Source organism: Coturnix japonica, chromosome 7 (genome assembly GCF_001577835.2).
Source record: "Coturnix japonica isolate 7356 chromosome 7, Coturnix japonica 2.1, whole genome shotgun sequence".
Taxonomy (NCBI): domain Eukaryota; kingdom Metazoa; phylum Chordata; class Aves; order Galliformes; family Phasianidae; genus Coturnix; species Coturnix japonica.
This window is the reverse complement of record NC_029522.1, coordinates 29,175,654-29,202,060: the sequence shown is the minus strand read 5'-3', so window position 1 is coordinate 29,202,060 and position 26,407 is coordinate 29,175,654. Positions and strand designations below refer to the sequence as shown.

At 36.2% G+C, this 26,407-nt stretch overlaps 1 protein-coding gene across 8 annotated transcripts in view; it reads left to right on the top strand.

The window, feature by feature from the left end:
* The window catches only part of LRP1B (LDL receptor related protein 1B), a 547,576-nt gene that overhangs the window by 302,134 nt on the left and 219,035 nt on the right, over positions 1-26,407 (top strand). For all 8 annotated transcript variants that reach the window (XM_015869154.2, XM_015869156.2, XM_015869155.2 and 5 more), the window contains 3 exons: positions 358-477; positions 1,889-2,017; positions 9,371-9,628. In XM_015869154.2, the coding sequence (XP_015724640.1) occupies positions 358-477; positions 1,889-2,017; positions 9,371-9,628 (507 nt within the window). The remainder of the gene's footprint in view (positions 1-357; positions 478-1,888; positions 2,018-9,370; positions 9,629-26,407) is intronic.

The following is a 26,407-nucleotide window of genomic DNA, read 5'->3' as shown; positions in this document are numbered from 1 at the left end:
TTGAGATTTGGAGCTCTTTTTTCCCCCAAAATCATTGCTTGAAAAATGATAGATGCAGAAAAAATAAATACCGTAGCAGAGCAACAGTATGCCTTGACTATATACTTGTGCACCATGTTTGGTAGAAATGGAATGTGATTTCTTTTTATAATGTTGCAGAAATACAATATTCAAAGCAAACGTTTGACAATGCATGATATGTCATAAGTTCATTTCCAACAACAACTAATGGAAATGGTGATTGCATTTCTTTTTTGAGATGTGCGTTTACACAAACATGTATATTTAAGGTTTGTGATTTGGCAAGAGTAAATATAATGTTTAGTAACAATTTGCTCTCAATAATTTTATTTACAGAATTGCTACCCAGATGCCAACAAATGAATTGCCAATACAAATGTGCCATTACCAGGAATGGCACCAAGTGTTACTGTGGAGATGGCTATGAAACAAGCAGTGATGGAAGAAGCTGCACAGGTAAATAAGGAGGATGGGTTATAATTGACACAAAAATTGACTCCTCAATGTCACATGCAAAGAGCTTTGGTTGGGCTACCAGCTTTCATCTTGGAGCATTAAAGGGAGACCAACAGCAAGCCTGTGAACATGGATGAACTTCCTTGCCCATCTTCAGTGGTGTTTGCTCATCAGGAAATGAGCATAGGCTTGTGGAGTCAAGTAGGGGAAAGAATCCCTCACAGTTGGTCAGGACTTCCTTGCTAACTACTTTGTGCTCCTGTGCATATGCTCCAGCAGTAGCTATCCTAACTAACTGGGATGAAAGTAATTTCAGCAAGTTAAGAGGAGGTGGGAAAGAAGTCAGAGAAGTCTTTCCCTTTTCTGTCACCTTGCTTTGATAAACTGGCAGCTCATTTGTGTAATCCAATCTCCTGACCTCTCAGCCTAGAAACGCAGTACAACTTTTCAATTTCAACAACAGTACAGCATTTCAATTCCTAAAATCACATCTAGATCAAAGTTTGATAAATTAACATTCTCAAATCACACAAATCAGCTGGGAGTGTTATTCTGGCATAATTAAATGTGTATTGAAATTGGTGTTCTTTTCCTTTTTTTCAACTATACGATGTTTTAATTTTCTATACAGTTATTTGATTCTTATTTTTTTCTCCTTTTGTAAGCAGACTGCAATTCTGTTTCTGAGTCCCAATCGCTCCTCTCTTCAAGTAATAGTGCTAAACGAGATTCTTCATAAATGCAATTTATTCGGAGTTCTTTTGCTCTATGGTTGTCATGTTCTGTGATTGAAAATATGGCTGAGGAAATAATTTCAGCAGCACTTTTTAAAATGTCGATTTATTACTTAAACTCTCAACTGCTGTTAAATAGCATGTCTTGATTTTATGGTATTATGTCTATATGTCCTACTTGAGGAAGCTGCTCTTCAGATTAGAGAAATATATAGTTTTTGATGCAGCGGATGATAGTTTAATCTAGAAATTGTGACAGTTCATTTATGGAACTATAAGACATTTCCAGCACAAATAGGTTGAGAGGGGTAATCAATTTCTTCCCTTGAAATGTTGTTTCATAGTCCCTGATAATTTTTAATAGAAATGGTTTCTAGTAGAACTAGGGTCCAGATGTCTCCCTGACACAATGTAGACATCAGATGTTAATTGAAAATATGAAGGTTTTAACTTCAAAAATAAACAGCAATGAAACTGGAGAACTCCTCGCATTCTGTTTGGTTGCTGGAATAATTTCATCAGCCGACACTGGTGATAAGGGCATGGCTTGAGGAATATGTGATTTAATGGATCAAAATTTCCTCTTACAATTTCAGTTCCCCCCTACACTCCCCCCCCCCTTTTTTTTTAACTCTGTTTTTAGTAAAATTTCATTAATTTCATTTATGTCCCTTTAGATTTGAATGAATGCAATAGCTATGGAAGCTGCAGTCAGATGTGCATGAATACAGATGGATCATATACGTGTAGCTGTGTAGAGGGTTATGTTCTTCAACCTGATAACAAATCTTGCAAGGCCAAAAATGGTAAGTTTTAATATCTCCGTACCTTAAAGAAAATATTTCTTGTTTTGGTCCTGTGTAGATGATAAGTACAAGAAGATGGATAGAACTGCCTGCAGAAGTGATGGATTTTCCTTCACTGTATTATAAAGAGCCACATAACAACTCTAGAGCAGCTTCTCATGCACTATGAGAATACTCCAAAGAAGATATTATAAGTTATTATATGGTTATGATTAATTAAAGTGAAATATTCAGTTCAGCCAAAATTAGAACAGTTCCCAGTTTCCCTCTTCATAAATAAAGATTTTTCCTCACACAGACAAAACAGGTTATTTACTCTGGGAAGACAACAGAGGTAGTGAGAAGGCAGAGGAAATGATCATGAGGTAATTGTACCCTGAGGATGAAAAAAGGCATGAAATTGCCCTGTCCTTGTAATATTCCAGGAGGTGAATTTCATGATATGCACATTCATGGCAAACTCTCTCTCAGTGCATGTTTTCATTAGTAATTGTCAATTGGATATTTGAGGAAAATAGTAACTAGTGTTTAAGGAAACAATGTTGTACCAAGCATTTTATTTATTTATTTATTTATTTTTACATAGCATGGTGACTTAGCATTCTTATATTAAAGAATGCCAACATTTTCTTTAACAAATTTTTTGACATCCATGATGATTCAAGAGCCGAGTATACATCTGTGTTTGTTACATATATTTTGAGTGTTATTTGTAGCTATTTTATCATCATAAAATCTGAAAGTCTTATATCTTTTTTTTTAAGGATATCTCAAATTAATAGCATCACTACGTATGTTCTGACTTGAGCACCAGTAAGTTATGTGCTTTGCTACAGCTAGTATCAAGTTTTAAATTGATCCACATCATAGCTGAGCAATTCGTTTTAATACATTGCCAAGTATTGTGAGATAAGAAAGTCCATAAAACGTAAAAAAAAATTTAGTACTCTTCTTCCTCTACTACATAAAAATCAATAACTCCATTCTAGATCAGGAAATTCTCGTGGTGCCTGTATTGGACTTCAGATGAGCCTTTGAGTTTCCTTTCTTCTATACAGCAAAACGTCTATCTCAGTGTTATAATGAACTGTCAGTGTCTTGATGGTCTTGGTGAAATGAGTCAGGCTGTGTATTAACAGAGAAGAGCTACTCCTCTGTCTTTCTTGGTTCTTTATCATGTCTGTTGTATGGTCATTTTCATTTCTTCTGCTATTTTCAGTCACGAACTAAAGGAATCACTGTAAGCTAGTGCTAGTAAGATCGTGATGCTGCAAGGACGTCAGCACTGCTTGTTATATTGTTTTTGTGCATAAACACAGTTTTTCTTTGAAGTAATGCTGAATTAAATTATCGATATTTGAGCAATTGGGCTGAACTCTTCACAGTCCACAGAGGTCAAACAAATTGTTGCCACAAAAATGCTGCCATAGAAAGCGACAATAGCTGTAGTGACCAATAACAGCTTACACTGCTTCACTGCTTCACTGCGCCGAACTTACAGTGTGGAAAATAGTGACATTTCCATGTTCCAGAAGGTAGCTTTCCTTCAGTCTTAATGTTATAATTGTAGTTTCACTGATAATACTGTTTTTCATCTGTTTCTGTCTTGTAGGGTTAGGTTCAAGCAGAAACAAAAACAAAGTGCTGCTCTATATATTAAGAAAAAGGACAGGTGAGAAAGTAAATAGGGACAATTCTTGCCAAAAAGTGTAAAAGATGAAATGGTTCACAAGTTAAAAGTTAGACAATGACATCATGTTGGGCTGGGGAAGAGGTACTGTCCTGGTATGTGAATTAGGCTGTGACTGATAAGACATTCAGAGTATTCCTGATCCTTACTCAACAGTGGGAAGTCTTCAGCTGGAGTATAAAATCAGTGAGAGGCATAATGGATTGATTAGTAGAACAGAATCCAGAAAGTTATATCTGAAGGAAAAAGCAAAAAAGCTCTTGTTAAAAATAAGCAAAAAAATAAAACAACCCACCTCTTTAATTTTCCTTAATAGCATAAAGAGAATAAGGATACAAAGAGCAAGCCATCCATTTAGTCTGCACATAAAAGCAGTTGTCAAAAACATTTAAAAAATGAACAAAATAATGTTCATTTCTGTGTGTAAAAAGTTTGAAAGTTAATAAGTAGTTTTGGTTTGGGTTAGCTTAAGCATTACATAAAGTTTTCTGATGTTAATAAAAGGAGATCTTCTAAGAATATAAACTTCCATCCATTGTTCTAGATAAAGCACAGCAGGCAACACCAAGCTATGAGCCTTGTACTATGTTTTAGTTGTTTCCATGTTATTAGCAAGAGGTTTCTGAGTACTTATTAGATGGAGGGCCAGTGACCAAGGTACAGAGGAGGGGAGACGTGCCTAGGAGCAGTGGCCTGCAGGTGCCAGGGGATGGCTGTTGTGGCCTTTGGAGATGTCAGAACATGACAGAACCACAGAATGGCTTGGATTAGAAGGGGCCTCAAAGATTACTCAATTCTAACCTTCTGCTGTGGGTAAGGACTCAATCCAGCAGCTCAGGCTGCTCAAGGTTCTATCCAAATCAACCATATGCACCACCAGGGATGGGGCACCCACACCATTCCTGGCAGCAGTGCCAAGGTCTTACCACCCTTTGAGTGAAGAATTTCCCTATAATATCTAAATCTAATTTTTTGTTTGTTTGCTTGCTTTTGAACCATTTCCCCTTGTCCTGTCACTATCTTCCTATGGTCTCCCTCCTGTTTATAAGCTCTCTTTAAGTACTGGAAGGCCACAGTGAGGTCTCTCTGGAGCCTTCTCTTCTCCAGACTGAACACCCCAGCTGCCTCAGCCTGCCTTCATAGGAGAGGTCCTCCAGCCCTCTGAGCATCTTCATGTCCTCTTTTTGGCCCTCTCCAACAGCTCCAGATGCTGGGGGCACCAGACCTAGATGCAGTACTGTGGGTGAGGATTGCATCTCCTTTACACCCTCAGAGCCCACCCTAAATGAGCACCTTTTAGCATGTGGGATGGTTCAATTAAGCAAAGCAGTTTGCAGGAGCTGCTGTTTTTCTGCCCTTCAGGCAGCTGAACGCTTGGCTGTGAAGGCAGGGAGGTTTATCCCTCATTAAATTCTGCATTTTCTTCCTTAGCTCATTTAAATAACTTTGGATCTTGAAACTTTTAGCTGCACAGTACCTTTGGGAAGGTTGTTAAAATAGGTATCAAAACAGCTAGAGGCACACCATGGTGGTTTTTTTCCAAGACTTTTTAACCACATTTTCTTTTATGAATAAAGAAGCACTTAATGACTTTTGAGGTGAAAATGAAAGAAAATGTAGCTCTGCTGAATGGAGTTTTAGAAGTTCTTTGTTTGCCAAGTTTGTATGTCTGTACTGCAAGGCCTGCACTGTATGAAAAGAATTTTTAAGGAAACAAAAGGACAGAATTGGAAAACTGTAGCTGAGGGGAAAAAAACAACTGTTTTTCTTGCAAAAATTCTTGATATATTTCATATGTTCATAGACCATCTGCAGAGAAACACCGTGTTATAAGATACACTTATTTTGTAGATAAAGCAGAAAGAGATAGGGATTAAGTTTATAAACTATTTCTGATATTCATTGCTCCTAAAGGTATCTCACAACATAGTTTTCCCATAGAACCTCATCAATTGATGCTTAGAGGTTTTCAAATTGATGTAATCCATTTTGGGATTCATTGCATAAGTACAGAAAATTAATTTCAAAATAAATTGTGACTACATTTTATTTGGCACTTCTGAGTGTTTGTCACGCTTTCATACAATGCATGCACTTTACTAAGAGCAAAGCTCTTCGAATTTTCAACGTAGACCTCAGAGAAAGGGTTCTTATTTGCTTGTAAACACTGATATATGATTTTGATCCTTTGCATATAATAGTAATGAAAAACAAACAAACAACAAACCAGTCCACCAGCACCGGCATTTCTGAAGATATCCCTCCACAGAATTAGGGCTGTTGGTGGCAGAGCAAAAAGGCTTTGTTTCTGATTTGTTATGACATCACTATTGATCTGTATTTTAGACAAGATCAGGAAGGGGGAGAGAACATAAGGCTTTCATCTTTTCTGCTACTCTATCTTAAACATAATTCAAAGGAAGATGCTTTCACTTTAGTCTAGAGGGATGAATCACAAAACTTCCCTGGATTAGAGAGCTATTCACTTCTTAGCTTTCCTATAAAATGGGGAGAAAAAAGGAGAAGTAGAAATAAGGAATAAAAGAAAAAAGAAAACTCTGGAAAGAAAAGCAGACATGAAGTCCAGTTATTTGAAAAGCTGCTACCAGCTCAGTGCTACATATCTGTCCACTAACCTTCTAGGCTTTGTGCATTCTGTTTTGAGGCAGAGTTTTGAGTTTTTGTGAAGAGGAAGAGAAGAAATCTTTTTTTCATAAAATTGATCTTTATCTGAGCAGCACTGAAATAGGCAGGTCGCCCACCCTAGAGTGACAAAGCACGATTAACCAGTTCTACCCATTCAATTATTTCATCTATGGACTGCTAGAAAAACAGAATTTTCACCTTAGCAACCTGACTTTCGGATAACTTCTGTAAGAGTACATGTGTGTTTTAACATTTAGTCATGGCTGCTAAGCAGTGTCTGAGTATTGAAGCAGTGTTTGATTTATAACTGTTGCTCAAGAGTTTCGGTGCTAATTCTTTTTCAGATCTCTTATTTCTTAGACATTAATACTGAAATACAACCTTTCTCTGGAGTTCGGTGATCCTTCTTACAATTTCCAATGGGTAAGCTTAAAACAGTGCAGGAAAGGATGTGGTTCTACAACTAAACAGCTCAACTGGCTCCTTAACTACAAGCAATGCTTACTATCTGCTTCTTCTTGAAGGCTTTAAAGATTGCAGACAGTTATTATATCTTTATACAAAGTACAAAAGCAAAAATGATAGTAAGGGATGCTGGATTAGAGATGAATTATGGTGTTTTGTGGGAAGGGAGCAGCAGATTGCTGTTACGTGTGAAAAACGTAGCAAGATACAGACACAAATACACCTTTTATATCAGCGCAGAAACTCTCAGAATGAGGGAGACAAAATCTCTTAAGCCTGTTTGTCTTCTTCTGATGGTTAGCAGTTCAGAAGAAAGGATGCAGTAGGGGCAAAGACTGACATACACGATCAACAGTGTTGACTAAAAATGGATCTATTTGGGAAAAGGCAAATAAAGTTTCTCACTAAAAACCCCATTGCCCTGTTTTCTGAGGAGAATAAAAGGATGGCTATGGAGCTTCAGCTGCGTCTTACAATAGTGTAGAAGAAGCTGCTTTGCAAACCTCAAATCTTTGGAAATTTTCAAGTTTTCAGAATCATGCATGGATGTAAATAGTGATGGTGAATGTAAGACAAGTGAGAACTGTCAGTAAGTTAGAAAAGTAAGTTACATAAGAGTGGTTTTGCAGATGTCATCGTGAGATTTACTGAGGAGAGAAAAGATGCTGCGATGTTCGTATTCATTGTAGAATGAAAAACAACAGGAAAGAAACAATGAAATCTATAATAGAAAGAATGCATGCTGATCCCTCATAGAAAAGAATAGTCCTAGGCGATAAAATAAACAAAATTTTAGCAAAGAGATGTCTAAATAAAAGCCCGTAGTATCAAAGAACAGAATTCAAAATGTATTTATGTGGATTTCTGTGAAACCACTGAGCAATGTGTTCAATAAAGTCCCTTTTCTCCTCAATCAGACCTGCTGATGAAGCATAATTTCTCAAATCCTTTTAGTTATGCATTTTTTTCCCCTCGATTTCTGTACCTGGAATTGCTTAGTAAAATTCTTAAAACTGTGTGAAGTAGAACGTTGATCGAAAATACTAATTTTAACGTAGATTTATTTTTCTGAATATAAGCAGATTGCTTTGGGCTGAGAACTCTTGGGGTGAGACTTGGCAGCTCAGATATTTTTTCTACATGCTTGGCAATGGCAGTGTGAGTTTCTATGTTTTAGGGATTCTCTTTTGTTCTTTTGTTTTCTTTTGATTAATATAACTTCCAGATTTTTTTCAACTTGATGTTATTAATCATGTGAACATACTTCATTGCAAAATTAAACATCACTGTTATTCCATTAAAACCTACTGCAAGCTTGATTTGGAACATCACAAGTCAAAGCCTCTAATGAAGGAGTGCTTCCCTTTAAAAAGAACAAAGAATAGAGCCAACCTGCAGGCATGTGGTTTTGATATAGAATCCCCATGATGGTTCTACATAGACTGGTACTGTATACCAATGGAACATAGTGCTCTAGATCTAGGGAAAAAAAAAAGAAAAAAAAAAAAAGACAATTAATTTCATTAGTGAAACCACATATAACAAACTTCTCACCGTACTGAGATTAATATGACTAAGCCAAAGGCATAATTTCAAACCAGCCCTGGATTTTCTATCCAATAAAAGAATGAAAAATACACCTAAAGTAAAACCAGATGCTTTCACATCCGATAGCACTCATCATAATGCAAAATTTATTTGCACTCAGTACTAATTGTTTCTCTCTAAGGTAACAAGAAATTATTAACTTGAACAACTTTTCAAATCACGAACTTTTAGCATTGCCTTAAGTGAATATTTTAAATATAAAATACATATTTAGGTTTCCTTCAGTATTCATACATTTTTCTGAGTATTTTCATTCATTACCAGGCAGATTTCCAGTCAGAGTGATTCAAGTGAATGAGGAGTTGTTTCTTCGTCATTCTGGTTCATTTGTTTTTTTGTCACCTGACTCTTTACCCAATGGAAACTACTTATTCTCTGTTCCCTTCTGCTGTTAGGATTTTCCACTGCTTAAGGCTTTCTTTCTTACATTGCACTGTTTTAAACCTAACATACACATGATGTAGCCAGGCTTCACTGCTTTTTGTTATTGTTTGATTTTGTTGTTGTTGTTGCTCTTTTGCTTTGCTTTGTAGAAGCATTTATGCAGTTTTTGTCTCTTTTTAAAGGTTCAGTTACAAATGTACCTTACCATTCCACATTTACTCAGGTTTTTATGGCCTTCGTTCTATTAGAAATGTCAGTAATCTGGATACAAATAATTTGCATAAATGCATTTCTTTTTATGACTTAGGCATGAAAAATGTTGCAATAATGCTGCACAGAATTAAACAGAAGCTGTGGGGCTAGGGTAATTAATTTTCTTTAATGATGTGAATTATTAGAACAGCAAGATAAAATATGGTAGTAATTTGAAATGTATGATAGTTATGAAAATAAAAACAAAACCTATTTATCTCTTAAAACGTGCAGGTAAGAACATGTAAAAATTTCATTCAAGCTCATAAGATAGATAACACTTTATATTTTGTCTGATTTGTTTCCAGAGCCTGCAGATAGACCTCCTCTTCTTCTGATTGCAAACTCTGAAACAATAGAAGTATTACATCTTAATGGAAGCAAAGTGTCTGCTCGAACTCCTTTAAAAGGATCTTCAGTTTTGACAGTAGATTATAGCTACAGAGAGGACACTATTTGTTGGATTGAATCAAGGGATCTTGCAAGTCAGCTGAAATGTACAAAGATGACAAGAGCTGGGAAGTTAACAGATGAGTGGATAATAAACGTTGTGCAGTATCTTAACAGTAAGTATTTGACAGTCATTTAGCAAAACAGTCATCTACATCTTTGTGAACAGCTGCAAGAGATCTCAGAAATATTTGAGGCTTGCTGTTGAAGACAGTCTTAAGGCATTAAATATTGAAACTCACACTGTAGCACTTTTATGTATCTCACTCCAATGTATATATGCATGAAAAGTTCTTAAAAATGTGCATTTTTATAGTTGAAATAACATATACAAGTTAGAAAACCAGGGCAGTACAACATTAGAATAAATATAAGATGGTTTCTCTTTGGCAAAGTGGTGCTACATAACGCTTCTATGTGGTTTTGTACTACTGTGATAGTACCAGTAGTGAATGAATGAGGGACACATGCTTTTCACAACTGCTGTCAGGTTGCATAAGTGTGTTAGTTCATGAAAATAGAATATTTCCTAACAGGAAGGAAATAAATTGCTGCCTTTTTGCAGTTGAGAGTTAAAAAAAAGCTCTCATAATACTGAATTACTCCTGCATTATATCAAATAGCAGTCATTTTTTCTATTTGTGGACTGCTGTTATCTTTTGAAGGAGATGTTTGGGCACTTAAACATTTTCATGTGAACAGACTGCAAAACAACATGCAGTGAAAAAAAAACTTACAGGTGAGAATGGTCCATGGACCAGCTTATAAAGCACAGCACTGAGGAATGTAATGGTGGTATTAACAGTAGGCTTATAAAAACTCAGGACAAGAAGCTCCACTGCTATGCTTTGGACCTAAGATTCTGAACATTTCTTTTGAAGTAGAGATAGATGTTAAAAAAGAAGTCTGAAGTGACCTCAAACTCTTGGACCATCAAGTTCAGGAATATTCGAGTCACAAATTTGGTGTTATATTTTAGAGATTGGGCTTGAGACTTGAGAGAGCTGATGGAAAATGTGGTTATTTCTATAGAGCAAGAGAAGGGTTTTCTTATTTGTCTGTTTTAACCTCTTTTTTAGTTGTGTATTCAGTATATAGAAAAATTAATAGGAAAAAATAAAAAAAGAATGTTGGTGGCTCTGCCTGTAGTAGGGGGGTTGGAACTTTATGATCCTTGGGGTCCTTTCCAACCCAAGCCATTCTGTGATTCTATGAAAAAATTAGAACGTGTTGTGTTGTTTGCTTTTGTTTTGCTTTGCAACTNGGTCCTTTCCAACCCAAGCCATTCTGTGATTCTATGAAAAAATTAGAACGTGTTGTGTTGTTTGCTTTTGTTTTGCTTTGCAACTTACTGTGATGATACTTCTTCTAAAGGACTCTCTTAATCTGGATGCAAAGTATAATTGTACTTGATCCTGTCTGCTTTCTATTTTATTGAAGGGTTTTCTGGTACTGTAATTTCATAGGGTTCTTCATACTCTAGATATCAAAATGTTTTAATGATCGTGGTGGCAATATTTGATTGTGCCTTTTAAATTCATTCAGTTATCGATATTTTATTTTGTTTTCCTTTTAGTAAGAGCAATGAGATTAACAACAGTCCTTAGCAAAATTTGGTTTGTATTGAACTGTATCTGTGTTTGTTCTGTCACTTATCTTCATCACCAAAGTGAATCCTAAAGCTGTTTCGCAGTTTTTTCCACGAGTCGTCTCCTGCTTTTCTCAGCCTATGTTCTCTGCATTTAAAGAGACTTAATGATAAATGTTTATAAATATCTGAGGAGAGTTGGGAGGCAAATGGATGAGACCAGTCTCTTCTCAGTTGTGCATAGCAATAGGACAAGGAGCAATGGCCTAAAACTTGAACATAGGAAGCTCCATAAAATGTGGAAGAACTTCTTTATGGTAAGGGTGACAGAGCACTGGAACAGGCTGCCCAGAGAGGTTGTGGAGTCTCCTTCTCTGGAGATATTCAAGACCCATCTGGACACCTACCTGTGTGACCTATTGTAGGGTACTGCTTTAGCAGGGGGGTTGGACTTGACCTCTTGAGGTCCTTTCCAACCCTTGCAATTCTGTGATTCCATAATTGCCAACCTCTTAGCTGTTTTGGTCTGCAACAGCACTTCTGTTACTGAGATTAGCAGCATGTCATGAACTATATATGGAAATGTACACAGTGCCTCCAATTAATGAGCTAGTCATTTCCTGTATTCTTAGTACACATCAGCCTGTTGACTCCAATGTTTTTTTGAAACTTCAGTTTGTTATCTGGTTTAAATGAAGAATGGAAATTTCCATGGAAATACATTACTTTCAAGAGTTCAATCAGAAGATGTCTGTTGCAGATGATTTTTTTTCCTCAATGATGTAGAAATTGTCCCTCTAGTTAATCTCTTCCCTTCCAGACATGTATCTGGAGTTATTTCTGCAAGGACTCTGGTGTTGCTATATCCGTTATATATGTCTGCACACATATGTAGGTCATTTTGTAGCTACTGCAAAACTGATTTTTAATCTTAAATTCTTCTTTTGCTTCCCTTCGCCCTCTGTTACCCATCATACAACTTATTCTATTTCTCTTCATTGTTTATCACCTACATCTGATGAGGCAAACAAATAAATTTGGCCTCCTGTTGAAGAATTTCATCCTGTGCATTTTCAAGTGTAAGTGAAAGTATAAGCTGCTCTGGCAGCTCATGCCAAATATACAGTTGTGCCCATGGAGCTATTCACAGAAAAACTGGAAGCCTAGTTTTCATAGGAAATAACCCTTTTCTATCATCTAGCTGCAAAAACATTCCAAAATGTATTTAAAATAAAAGAAAGTGGGGAAAAAATAATATTTTAGCAATGAAATTTTCAACTTCTTTATCCTTGTTTTCTAATCTATTCCTTTATATAGAAGAAAACGTCATCTGCATATGACACAAAAATTGGTGGAAAGGTCAGTTGTACAAAGTGATTGGGACTGCTTGAAGTGGGCATACTAAAAGTGCTTTTTTACTGAAGGCAAGTAAGTTTTGTAGTTAGGAACAAAGAGAACAGGTCCTATTTTAAGATCAAAGATTACTTTTAGGAAAGCAAGGTCTGTGAAAATGACTTCATTTTCAAGGCAGAGCTTATCACGCCTGCTCTAGGTAGTGAATGTAAAGCTTTGGGTTCATAAAATAAAGGAAATAATGGTTCTTTAGTATTTAGCATGCTCCCTCAAAAGGCAGTCCAAGATGACTTCATTTTGGCACACAGGTGTCCCAGATGAATTCCTTTGAAAAGCAGTGCTAACTTGGTCTGCATCATCTGTACCTTGTTCTGCACAGCTTTAAAAGAGAAACTCTCCTGCACCCGTGTTTCATTTGTTGCACAGGCAAGGCAGTGCAGTGTTGGCATTCCTTGTGCTCTAGAACTTGGCACAAGAAATGCCAACAAGTTACAGAGTACTACCTTCAGTCTTGTAAGTCGTGTGAGAATTACTGTATCACTGATAAGGCTTTTTTTTCTTTCTTTCTTTTTTCTTGTTTGATAGGTTTATTCTTTTAAATAAGAATAGCTTTCCATGGGCAAGGTAATGTCAGCACACGCATTCTTGTCTTAGATAATACCAGGTATTGCTTTTTTTTTTTGTCTTATGGAAACCAGAAGTTGTTGGATGTTAAGTGGAAAGTTTTCCTTTCAGGCAGATTTATATAAGTAGCATTGCAGCCAAATATGCTTTCAGCGAAGACTCTCAGGTAAGGCAAACTTATGCACACACCACCCATATAACGGGCATGCTCCCTGACACTTTACACTATCTCATAGTTCCCTTCCAGTTAGTTCAGCAGGACTGCCAGGAACAATCATTTATGTGAAGTGCTACTTTGAGGACCAAAGCAGCAGAATGTCTTTTTAATGGAAAGTCTTTTTAGTAAAAAATCTCTTACAGTTTTCTGTCCTTCCAACACTGCAGTGTGTGAAACTATACTAATGCTTATGTGTATTAGCATGGGAAAGCAACAAGAACAGAATTTGCTGGATGACAGAATTTAAATAAGCATTTTTTTTTCCTTCATCATAACAAGTGTCAAGCAGCTGGTTCTCACTCCAAACAAGCACCAGGCAGCACAGCCTGGGTTTTACTCACTATTCGGCAGAAAACTCTCCTCTAGGATGTTGCTTCAGAGTGTGATATTTTGTGTTTGGCTGGTGTTGGATTTAGTCCAATCCAGTTTGGTATTTGATTCAGGTTTTCTTGGCATATTATATAAGCCCCACACAGCAGATTCTTCTTGGCCCCATGAGCCCAAGCCAGAGCTGACTTCATGGTTTGCCCACTTTTTGGATGCAACTGCTGTAAAGACCATCAGTCATACTATCCAATAGGACTTGCTTAAATTCTCTTCAGTTCTCAATTTTTATCCCCCCAATTGCACACTCACAGGTAAATAAATGCTTCCTTTTTTCTTCTGAGTTTAGTGGGGGAAAAAAGCATGTATCAAACAACTCCTTCCAAGCAGAAACATCTGAATAAGGATTAAAGGCATGAGGACAAGGAAGGCCTTTGATACTCTGCGTTATGTTTTTTCTATTTGTCTCTTTGGGCTTTGATATGCAGACACAAACATAGTTCCAAAGCTTCCCCTCCCAAGGCCTAAAACATTTCCTAGTAGTGATTAATAACTACTACAAGTGTTGTGCCATTCAGAATACCTCCAGTCATTTAGCTTGGCATTTATGAGTCTCAATCTTATCGCAGGAAATGCTGAGCACTAAGTATGGTGCTTCTGTCAGCAGCCTTCCTGTGAAGTTCCTATAAATATTCATTAGAAGTCAAAGGAAAGTATGTCTTACTCAAGAGGAGAAGAACTGTGAAGATCTGGGGCAGGTGTTTGTTCCTATATGAAGTCTGCCCCTCATCTTGTCTTTAGACAGGCAGTAGAAGCTGTCATATATACCTGTACACTGAATTTTCTCTTTCTCCTGTGGTAGACAGCCCATGCTTGCAGACCTCCGAGAAGATGAACAGAAATGAGAAATCTTCACGATAAAGATCATTTCCACCTCAAATCACACTTCTGTACTGTTTAGAGCATCTGATACAGATTGGAACCAGAAAGAGTGTCCTAAAGAAATAACACAGCGTACTTAGGATCCACCTGCAGCCCAGGCAGATCTTACACTGGTGTTAGGGCAGTTCTGGGAAGAGTGGACAAATGCTGCTTCTGGGAGAACAATTTCTTTAGTATGTCCAAAGACTTTTTTTGTTATATTTGGCAATATCTCACTGTAGATAAAGCTGTCATTAAATACACAAAACTGAAATATTTTTCTTATGAGTGTTCTCTTTATTCAGATTGAATTTCCCATCTCCTTTTACTGCCTCATGAGATGCTACCTTTCTTTAAAGCTGACCTTCCTCTTTACTACTGTGGAAACATTATTTTTATTATTGGACTTTATTACCTTGTTATTCATGTCCCTTTACAGGTGACTTACACAGATTATCTGGTATGTGTTCTAGCTGTGCTGTGAAATTGTTGATCCTTAATGGGGAATGAGGTTTGTGCCCCATCTTAGGCTATTATATACATTCGTCACTGACATGTGTGTAAGATTAGATCTTTCATCAGATTTCACTCATGGCTTCCTGAATGCCATTTGTTTCTGTGTTTACTGTAACTTTTGTGTTCTTTCAGGCATTCCCCTACATGTGCAAGGTTTTAGTAGGAGCTAAAAACCTTTCACTTGGACGTCTTACATGGGAAATTCTGTCTGTACTTAAGGGGTTCTGAGGAAATGAGTCAGAGCATAATTGGGGTCATCTTGATGGACAGTAACATAGTCTAAAAGTCTCTGCTGCTGAGATTCCTTTGGCTGAATTCATTCTTCTTTCTGGTGGACTGGGACTCAGAGAACTTTTGATCCAGTTTGTGATATGGCTTTGTTGGTGCTGTATGGTCTTTACTTAATGCAGGCAACAGTGCTGTCTGATAACTGTCCTCTATGTAGTGTTATTTTTCAACCTATAATGATAAGACTTCCTTAGAGATTCAAGCTTTTGGAAGCTGCTTTTATCACTCTGCTGCTCTCTTACAATCCTAGCTAATCTTTTCTGATTATTGGCTATACACAGCCTTTTTGATGATAATCATGTTTAGTAGAAGAATAAGGGTAGTCCACATCTTTTGCTGAATGCATTCATTCAGCCTTTCTCAGAGACAGCTTGAAGGCTCTGGGATTTGTTTTCCATCAGGAACCATCATCTGGATGTCTTCTATTGACTGCAGTGGGTATTGCACATCCATGCCTTTTCCTATTAATAGTATTCATATATTGAAATGCCTATCTCAGTGCTTGATGGTTTGCATAAAAGTTAGGTGATAATCTTGGATATCAGAGATCCCAAGAGGGTCGTGCATATATTAAAAATTTATAAATGCTAGCTGTGAAGCATCCCTCTGCTTTTGGTGCTTTTTGGATACAGTCCATTCCGTTTGACTTGAGAATTTCTGCTATGGGATTGAATAGCGTCCCTGTAAAGTTGTATTATGCATTTTTGAAGCAATATCTTCCAAAGCAGATGTGCTGAATTTGTAGGATTTCCCTTCAACATTAGGTTACCTGCACTTAACCTTTTTTTAAATAGCAGCTATTTATTAACTGCTTGTTAATTGCCAGGAATAGATTTTTTTTTTATTTTTTTTTTTCCAGTCATTCAATCAGATATAATACTACTATTTCTTCATCCTTTGTTACTTAGCCAACTTCTACAATTGATCTTCTATTGATATCATTCAAAACCCTGCCTCTGTTCTTATCTAAGCTGGCATGATGTCTTTTTATCTTTTATGTGCTTTTCAGTAGTAATGCTCTGGGCAGCTAATTCTTATCAAAATGGTATTTCTCAGTACAAATTTTTGATCGCATTATATTTTTCTCTAAACTCCTGGACTCTGCCTCAGATAGTTACCAAATAGTGTCTCTGCAAAGCCTACATATCTTAATCTCCTTATTCTCAGTTCTACATTGTCAGATTCCCTTTTTCCCAGTCACCAACTTGCTAGCTGACCATTTATGGATTTCCATCTTTGTGCCATTACTGTCCTAATGGTCTGACACAACAGTATTTTGTTTCTCTTCCTTGTATCCCAACCCAGCCTTGATGGCAAAGCTTCAGAGAGCAAGTTGGGAATTTCCCATAGAAGTATTTCATGTACAAAAAGGGACAGTCAAAATATCAGTAACCATGTACAATTTTCAAACATTGCTGATGAACTCTGTAAAACTGGGTGATTTTACCACTTGTAAAACAGTAATGTTTTGTACTTTATTAACACTTTAAAGAAATATGAAATTAAATAATGCATGCTTTATGTGATATTCTTTCACATATGCCTTCAACATCTATGTACGTCCTGCTGGCTTCATTTTGTCTTTTTACATGGTTGTCACTGGTAATACTCTTTGTAATGCCATTTTCACAACTACTGATCTTGTTCAGTAGTTCACTTCTGCCTTTCTTCTAAGGAAAGAGGAGTCACACAAGAGACTTATATTTGTAACCTTGAAATTTCAGTGGAGTTGGCTATGATATCAAGGCTTTAAGTGTATCCTCTTAGAAGCTATCTTCAATGGCAGTAAAGATCTAATTAACAACTTGGTATTAAATACCATCAGCTAATTATATATGCATGAAATTTGTTCGTCTTCTACTGGCACTATATTTTATTTATAAATTTCATGTTTTTAATGAGGTGGCTTTTCTTGCTAAGTGGAGATATTTCTTTGTAATTCCATGTCACACAGGATACTAATCAAGTTGTTTCAATTAGACTAATTGACAGTAAATTTGTTACATACTTCCAGATAATATCTTATTAATTAATTAATGCAAATAGGTCATTCAGAAAAAAAACAACTGAAATCAGCTGAAAAATCAAGACGTCAAGAAACTTCTATTTTTACTTAATAAGCTTTGGATTATGTCACTAAAATCGGTCCTTCACTCACCTTAAGGCTTATCTATGAGACACAGATCACAGAAGTCAGCTTGTGACAGCATTACAGTAAAATTTAAAAATGACTTCTTTTAACCTTTTTTTTCATCTTTATAGTAAAGAAAAGGGCATAATCATATTGACTTGCAACTAAACGTTGATCTTATGTCTTGAGCTACTACAGGGCAAAGGTAAATAATGATCAAGCTTTTCATAAGTGAATGACAAATGAATCCAAGTAGAAGTGAAATGAGGAGCTATACCTCTGATAAAATCTAAAGCAGTTGCAGCATCTTTGCCATTACTTTTTAGGGTTTTCCATCAACTGTATCCAATGTATTAGTCTTCTTTCAGTGCTTACCTGGGCATTTCTGTGTTTCCAGTTAAGGATGGAGAGGCACAAAGGCACTTGCCTGGCATGAAGGCACAAAGTACTTTACATAATGCTTTATCAAAGGATTGTAAGGAAAAGGGAATTTCATGTTTTCAAATTTGGTAAAACTATGTTTATTATTTGCACTGCAGTGGAAGTGGCAAATTAAACTCATCTTCTTTTTAGTAGTTTAATATATGTGTTTTTTTACCCAGTTTTTAACTTCAAGTGACAGAACAAAAGCCTCACTCAAAAAGTATTATCTCCAGTTCATAGATATATTTTTGTCTTCTCAGTCGACAGAATTTAGGTTGTGGATTTTTACTTAGAACAAAGCCTGTTTGATTCAAGTATGTCTTTTGACTTTAGCTCCACAGTTGAACCTGATGTGAAAAACCCATACGAATCATGTCAGTATTATTAAATACATAAAATGGAAGAATAAAACTTATGCTTCTTAGTATTTGACAGTTACCTTGAATAAAATAAAAATCTTGGTTTTGCTTCACAGCTTTTAGTTGTGGCTCCAGTGAAGTACTTATTCTGAAATTGAAAAGTTACATGTCACAGATCTTTTAAGCATAAGAAATCACTTTTTATAAAGCCAACTTTAAGCTATGTAAGTTTCTTAGTTCTTGAAAAAAAAAAAAAAAAAAAAAAAAAAAAAAACAAAAAAAAAAAGACTTCTAATCATTGTAACTAATTCAATGAGAAGAAAAGTGACAGTGTATGGAAGGGTTGGTCTGTTTGCACAAAGCTGAAGCCCTACATTTTATAAGCACATCACACAACAGCTGCTGTTTGATATGTTGAGTTAGGCATTCGCTATGACAGCTCTTGAACTGATGATGAAGTTCCAGTAGTCTTTGCATGTGTAATTACGCAGAATCTGTCACACCATGTAAGCAAAAGTTAATGAGCTGATTGTAACTTGTGGGGATACCTGCTGAAATTGGCAGTTCCAGAGACTCTCACTCATTTGCCATTTTTTGGACTTGCTTGAATTACTTACATCGATAATTCGATTAAGTATATGATTCCATTTGTTTTATTACAAGGATTTTCATTTATTTATTTACTTGTTTGTTTGTTATTACCTGTTTAAGGAGGGAAATAGAATGTATCTGTAAAGATCCACACTACTTCTATTCTTGTTTGGAATATCCTTAGAATAGTATGTATTTTCATTGTAAAACTCTTTCAAAACTATAAAGGTTAGTTACTAAGTCTGTTCAACTGGTTTCAAAAGTCAGATTTTGTTTCAATAGTCTGCATTAACTCCAGAAATGATCCTTTGGGGAAAAGACTTCAGCAAGTAAGACAAAGAAGTAGGAAAACATAACATTTTATAAGACTCTATGAAAGCACTGTAATCTGTGTTATATATCTTCAAAAATAATTGGCCAATGTTTGGATTTTTATTTTTATTTTTTCCTTCTACAAATGCTTACTTGGACAGACAATTATTCCTTCATAAAATAGAGCAAAAAATAATTTGAGAAAAGCTACCCTGAAAATAATTGCAGTGCGCATCTATACGAACTGTCGGGCATCTGGAGAAATGTGCAGCAAACAGAGCTGCTTGTACCCTTCTCCTGCTATACTCCTAAGCACGAATTGTATCTACACATGGCAACTTGCTGCAGTTTTAGGAGATAAAAAAGATATTAGGGATTGTGCTCCCACATGTTTCTAAATGGCTAGTAAAATGTTCCGGAAGGGGAAGGGAGTTTTCTGAAAGCACAGTTCTGCAAATCTAAAACCAACACCATAAGTCTGAAACTATGTTTTATTTATTTATTTATTTATTTGTTTGTTTGTTTATTTATTTATTTATTTGCATTACATGAAATAAGTTAGCAAGAGGGTTTTTTGGTTGTTTGTTTTTTCTTGAGGTCAGTCTGTATTTTAAGTCTGGACAGTTAGGCAACGTTGGTCAAGTCAAATATACAAATCAGTTTTCTATTTAAAGACAACTATTTAAATATAAATGGATGGATAAAAGAATTGGACAAATAGGACGAAAGGGAAGATAATGGTTGCATGAGTGTGTATCTGTTGCAGACAGCTAGCAGTCAACATTCATAGACATGAAGGGCTTTATTTACTTGTTTTCTTCAAGCTGTAGCACCAGGCATGAGGCATCCCTGAGTGCTTTGAGTGTTTTGCAGAAGTACAAGCACACTCAAGGCATCAGGCAGTGACAGTGATTCCTCTGCACTGTGCTAATGGTTACCCATGGATATGATGTTCCTTTTTGAATAATTTCATTTCTAGAGGCAGGGAAAACAATGAAGTAAACAGCTTCATAAGAAGTGATTTCCTTTTCTTTCCTTTGCAACGCTGAAAAAAGAGATCATTTCATTTAGGATAGTGTATGCTGTAACTTTGTTCCAAAGATATTGAGTGGTGCTCTGAGGCCTCATAATGTATTTGCTAACTTATTTTTTAAAAATTAAAGATATTTATAATTTTTTTGCAGTATTTTTAAGTCATTATTCTTAAGCTGGATGTAAATTCTTCTTAGTGTGCAGATTTTATTATAAGCACATTTTTAAAAGATTTATTTTAGAAAAATTGTTCTATTTGAAAACATATTTTGTTCTCTTCTTCTAGTATACTTGATAATAAAATAAAGACTTTTGTGCCCAATAAGAATATTTCTTGATTATGTCAGAATGAAATAATTGATAGACAGTGTTACCTTAGGATTAAAATCAAATTGAGTGTAATAATGCCCTTTGGTGAAAAGGAACAAATTGATTTATAGCAGTGGGTCATGTCATGAACTGTTTAGTCACATTGTCTAGTCCATACATACAGCAGGTCCTCTGAACCAGTGTCATCTAACAAATGTCACCTTCCACAATACACAATACATGCAGTTTAGGTTTCCTTCCTTTCCCAACCTTTTCTTTAAGAGCTGACTCGATTCATTTACTTCTACATTATCCTCCCAAAGGCGTTCCTTAAAGCATTGTTGTCCACTTCTGGGATTAAACTGTTCACATTCTTTCTGGAAGTCATTTTCCTTAAATAGTTAGCATTGCAAAAGTAACTATATATATTTTTTGACATGTCTTTAAAACTGAAATACTTTACCTCTTAGCATCTTTATGGGAAGATGATTAAGTGACCTTATTTTTGTCATAAGGATGGTTTATGAAGTTCTTAATGAGTGCAGCAGTCACGAAAGGTGGAAAGTTGTACACTTCTGCCTTTGATAGAGGTGGTTAAAAGAGAAGAGTATCAGGGCCTAATGTAGCCACAGCAGTTTGCTTAGTCCACGTCTGATGACATGCCTACTGTAGTTGAATTGTGCTTTAATTTTAACAGTGAATGACTTAGCAGCTTTGAAGTAAATAACTGGGTTTGATTTACAGCCTCAGTAGATTTATAAGAAGCTTTTCTATGTGCAGTTTAAAAAAAAAAAAGAAACTGTTATAGCTATGTACCTCTATAAATCTGTCTTTATTGTTCAGCATGTATGCAGGCTACTGGGACCCCATTACAAGTTTACTATCATTTGGCAATCTGTTTGAAACTCAGTAATGCAGAAATTAGAAAAGTTGTGTTTATTATGTTTTTTACTGTTCTTACTTGCTTCTGACATGAGATTGGCAGAAGAATATTTCCTCCTTATAAAAATCTAAATCCCTAGGATTAAAAATCAGGGCCATTCGTATTACCATCCTTTTATTGTTTGACAGTTCTGCTTTGCACATTTGACCCTATTGGCATCACAGCCAAATCTCTGACTTGAGACCCAAACCCAGGAAATTTCACTTATTTTACTCACTCCTGAAACACGATGCATTGTGACATAGAATCATAATGTGAGTGTAAGAAGAAATATGCTAAAAACTTTAGGAGCAGATTTTGCTACTCTACCATTAAAACCCTTGCAAAGGCCCATAACCCAAGCCTGGAATCCACCATAAGTGCATTTCTTTCAAATGCTCTGTAAGCAGGGATTTGTTAGAAAATAAATGACTTATTTTTGCTGTTATTCTGTAGATCCTGGGGTTTCCATTGGGAGAAATGGACTTATCATTCAACATGCATTTCTCCCTCCTCATATCACCTCAACCCATATAGTGACATGTCTTAAGTACTGCTTGGCCCAACTTCCACCTGTGGGACTAGGCCCCCCAGCAGCCTAAGAAACTAAACCACATAGAAAAAACATGCTGAAAGAATCTAACTTCTGTATAAGTAAAAAGCAGTGTGCAACAGGACTATTGCCAGACGAGTTGGAGGTAGAAGAGGGACACCAGATGGGCTTTTTCATTTGTGTTTTTACTTAAATAGCAAATATATGCAGCAGTGCTGTGCTAGCTTGTAAATCTGGCTTGCATGAGCATATTTTGCCATCAGTTCATAGAAGGTATCTTACAGGTGTGAGAACTAACAGGGATTTCACTGTTGGGCCGATTGTGGCACAGTCTTAATAGAGTCCTTTGCAATGAAGCTGTTCCAAAATGATTTGAAATTTTTTAAGTTAGATCTTTTCTTCCTGAGAAGTGGACTGTGTCTAGAAGAATGATAAAAAATACAATATTAAACATGTTAATTTTAATTATAAACCTGATTATTTTCTCTTATATATCTAGTTGGAATACTTGAATCTCCAAGTGACTGGAGAGACTAGGTGAATTCATGTGCCATCGGGATGCATTTATTAAATATACATAATATTTAGAATAGAATCATAGTTTTTAAAAGTCTTCAGTTTGGGGAAGCTGCTGTTGTCTAACTGTTCACACTTATAGGTTTTAAAGCATTATATTCTAATATCCTCTAGGGTTAGAAGAATACCAACTGTATTTTTGACATTAGCCCAATTTATTGAAATTTAAATGATGTTACCCAGCAAAAAAGAGAAAAGCTTTCTTTTCTTCAAAAGAACCTTTAGTCTGGATACCTTAAAGTGCTTATTTAAATTTAATATGGTTTAGATTTTGCATTACACTCCTTACAAGCACAAACCGTTTTTTTTAAAGGAATTAGATATTTGAGGAGGAGCCATCAGGAACAGCTAGAAGGGTATTAATCATTAGGTGTTTCATTTTTAGACATATGCAATAATCACTCAGGACATGTATGTTTAAAATTTAGACATCAACGTTGACTAACCTATTGAATGATGAATAATTTTAATAAAACACTATATTTTGTAAATAGCATTGCAGACACAATTATGGCCAGTTGCTGTCAGCAGGAGAAGCACAGAGGAATCTCTTCCAGCTCTAACTTTACCCAAGTACTGTTTCAGTACAAGGCTGTCTGGGCTGCTAATTAGGAGAATTACTCTCAGAAAAGACGTAGAGCAGAAGCAGATTTCACAGCCTGTCATTTAAGTGTGTTTTAACTACTATTTACCTGGTCCCACTATTAGTGGCTGTTTTAGTAAAAGAAAGACTTGCCACTGTTAGTCTCATTACACAAAACTTGACAAAAAAGCCTGTCTTTAAGCTGTTTTCTGTTGCTCTTGAGAACAAAATTTGTTGCATTGTAAATATGTAATTTTATCTTCTTTTATTTTTTTCCTTGTTCTTTTCTCTAAACAGGGAGTAAATTATATGGAACATGCCTGGCACTTTCATCATTTGCTTCCCTTACACTATTCACAAATCTCTACTGTATATCTCAGGTTTGCGTTCTTTTAGTTGTGGAGAAGTTAAATGCATCTATTTGGAGAGAAAAAAAAAAAACAACAAACCCAACAAAAATACACCCCGGAAATTCAGGAAACATCAGGAGAGGCAAAATGTCTCAAATATGTTGTCCCGTTTTTTTAATTTACTTTCTTGTTTCTTCATTTCTCATGGATTTTGATTACAGTTCTTTGTTTGTTTTCCTGTTCTACCTGTTTTGGCTTGAGCAGAAAGCAGGGAATGCTTCCTTAGTTGAAATACAGGGAAGCTAACTCTCAAGTCCTGCTATTTGATGAAAATTAGTCCCAGAGGCAAACAGTTTGTGACATAACAGGCCGTACAGAAAGCAGGTATGAAAATGCCTGTGAGACATGAAGATCTAACCTAATGTCAAAGTCCTAACCTTTGGTGGACAGGGGACTGAAGGTGATTCCTCTGACAAGGCATTTGAGCAACACCAGCCTGGCTCTCCTGTACTGCATGGCTGTCAGGGTCATGCTGACATCTTCTGTGTTGTAGGATTCTCACCTGAGAAACATTTAAACTCCAGGAGGTTTGACTGGAGCAATTCTTTCTCACTTCTCAGAAGCATTTATTCCCCTAGCATATGGCCAGCCAGCCAAAAAACTGTTACACAGCCCTCAAAATTCCCCTGCTTGTTGAGTCAGTACTAGTACACTAAATTAAACTCCTAGCAGACTTGCCTACCTGTGACAGCACTGAGCTGCTCCTCACAGTGGAGAAAGGTGCCTGTAACATAAACACTTGATGTTTTTATGCAGTAGGAGCAGCAGTTACTACCTTCCCCTCACCTGAGATTTCCAGCCAGTGTTTGTGGGGGTCAGGAAATGGCTCACTGATTGCTACCTTATTGAAGGCAGAACCACTTCTTCAGACCACTTCCCCACCCCATCAGTTGTCAATGAATTGTTGTTCATTGCATCTTAAAAGGATTTCCAAGATCTTCAGAGAGTTCTCATTGCACTCATGTTCAGAACAAGGGAAAATTTAGACCTATAAAACAGTGGAAGCTCTTGCACTTGAAATAGAGAGAGGTCATCTGTCTTTTTAATTATTAACCAGAAATATATGTGGAACACACTGAGCATTTTTAGTTTTAATTATGAATAGTTTATGAAAGTTTTGCTAGTGCTCATAGTCATTAACAAGAGTAAGATTTAGATGACGTGTTTAACACTTAGTGTTTCTTTCTGAACTCCTTAAGGGTTTTTAGAAAGTACTAAAGGAAAGTTGTCCATGTTTGGCACAAGTACTCCATTGAAACTGCTACAAAAGCAAGGGAAAATACCTCAAAAATATATACAAGATGACTCAAAACAAATATGTGTGTTTTCAGGAGGCAGCATTTATTTTAGAGATTTCTGAAGCTGCATGAATAAAAGAAAAAACAATTAATTACTTTAAAAATGTGAGCAGACTAGCCTGTCTACACATACTGGGTTTTAATATATGAATCCAGAAAGAAGCATGAAATAAATTCAGTGACATCTTGAGCACATAACTGTATATTTTAAAATTCCCCAGTGCAACCAAAGCCTTATCTCTATGGTATATAGTGTATTTGACTTGTGCGGGAGCCATTCAAAGCAGTTTAATGCATAGCTGCTAGTGAAACCATAGATATTAAAAGTTTGATTCATAAAAGCTGCCAGTGGAATGAATTTCTCATGTGGGATATGATTTCACAGTGGAGTAGATTTGGACAATTCTTTTTAAACTTCTCTTGTGAGCCATTGGATGTGTCCTAAGTATAGCAGAGCTGATGGTACAGAAAAGACAAAACCTAAACCACGGCAGTGGAATTCCAAATATACAACATATCTGTGTTAGATTGACCATTAAATGAAAATTTGACTGTGCTTTGAATGTCTAAGTTAATTACTGCATTCACTGCGCAACCAGAATATTTATTGTTGGGAGATATGTTCTTTGCATAGTGAGAGAACTCCTCCATTTCATGCTGTTGACTTCTGGAGAAAAGTACAAATAACTCTGCTGCTGCTTCTGGAAACTGTGACCTAGCATAGCATACTTTGTAATGAGCAGCTTTACAAGGAATGCAGTTAGAATGAGCTCGCATCTTGCAAATAGCTTGTGCTGCTGCTACTATGCTCAAAGATAACCTGCTGGGGAAGGGAAAGCAGAAAAAATAGGAGTTAAGAGCAACAAATGGTTTTTGAAGTCTCTGACATAGAGGTTATTCTGTTAAATTGCTTCTGGATGTCTCTCTTTTCCTGGATTGTTCAGCAACCTCTGTTCCAACTATTGGATGCAAATGGTTGTCCTTAGTATGACCTCCAATTAATTTCCTTGTGTACCATAAACGCCTGCTTAATGTCATTTCTTGTTAATGACATGTTAATGAATAACTGAAAAAAATGAAGTCTGCACTTTAAAGATGTGAAAATATTCACATTATCTGTTATGTTAACAGATATAACAAGCTGTATGTATCATACCTTTCAAGTACGTATGAAAGTCGGGTAAGAAAAGAATCCCCTTCCCCAGCAGGTTCTTTCTCTGCTTCCCAAAGCATATCAATCTTCCAAGGCTCACATTGCAGGAATTTAATTACCAATTTCATGTCTATAAACATCTCTTTTGTAACTTTCATTCTTTGTCACTGGCATTTTCAAAATCAAAGTTCTGAAAATGGGAAGTGGAAACTCTGTAAACCGTTACTGACTTCCAGAGGGATTGTTTGTTTTCTGACAATTTTTAAAAGCATGCGCTAACATTTGTTTTCATGAAGAAAAAGAAAAGTGTTTTCCTTCCCATTGTATGAAATATTTCTTAGTGTTTTTGTATATCTCATGGCACACCTGACATTGGCCTGCTCTGGAGGTTGGATCCTGGACTAAATGGAGC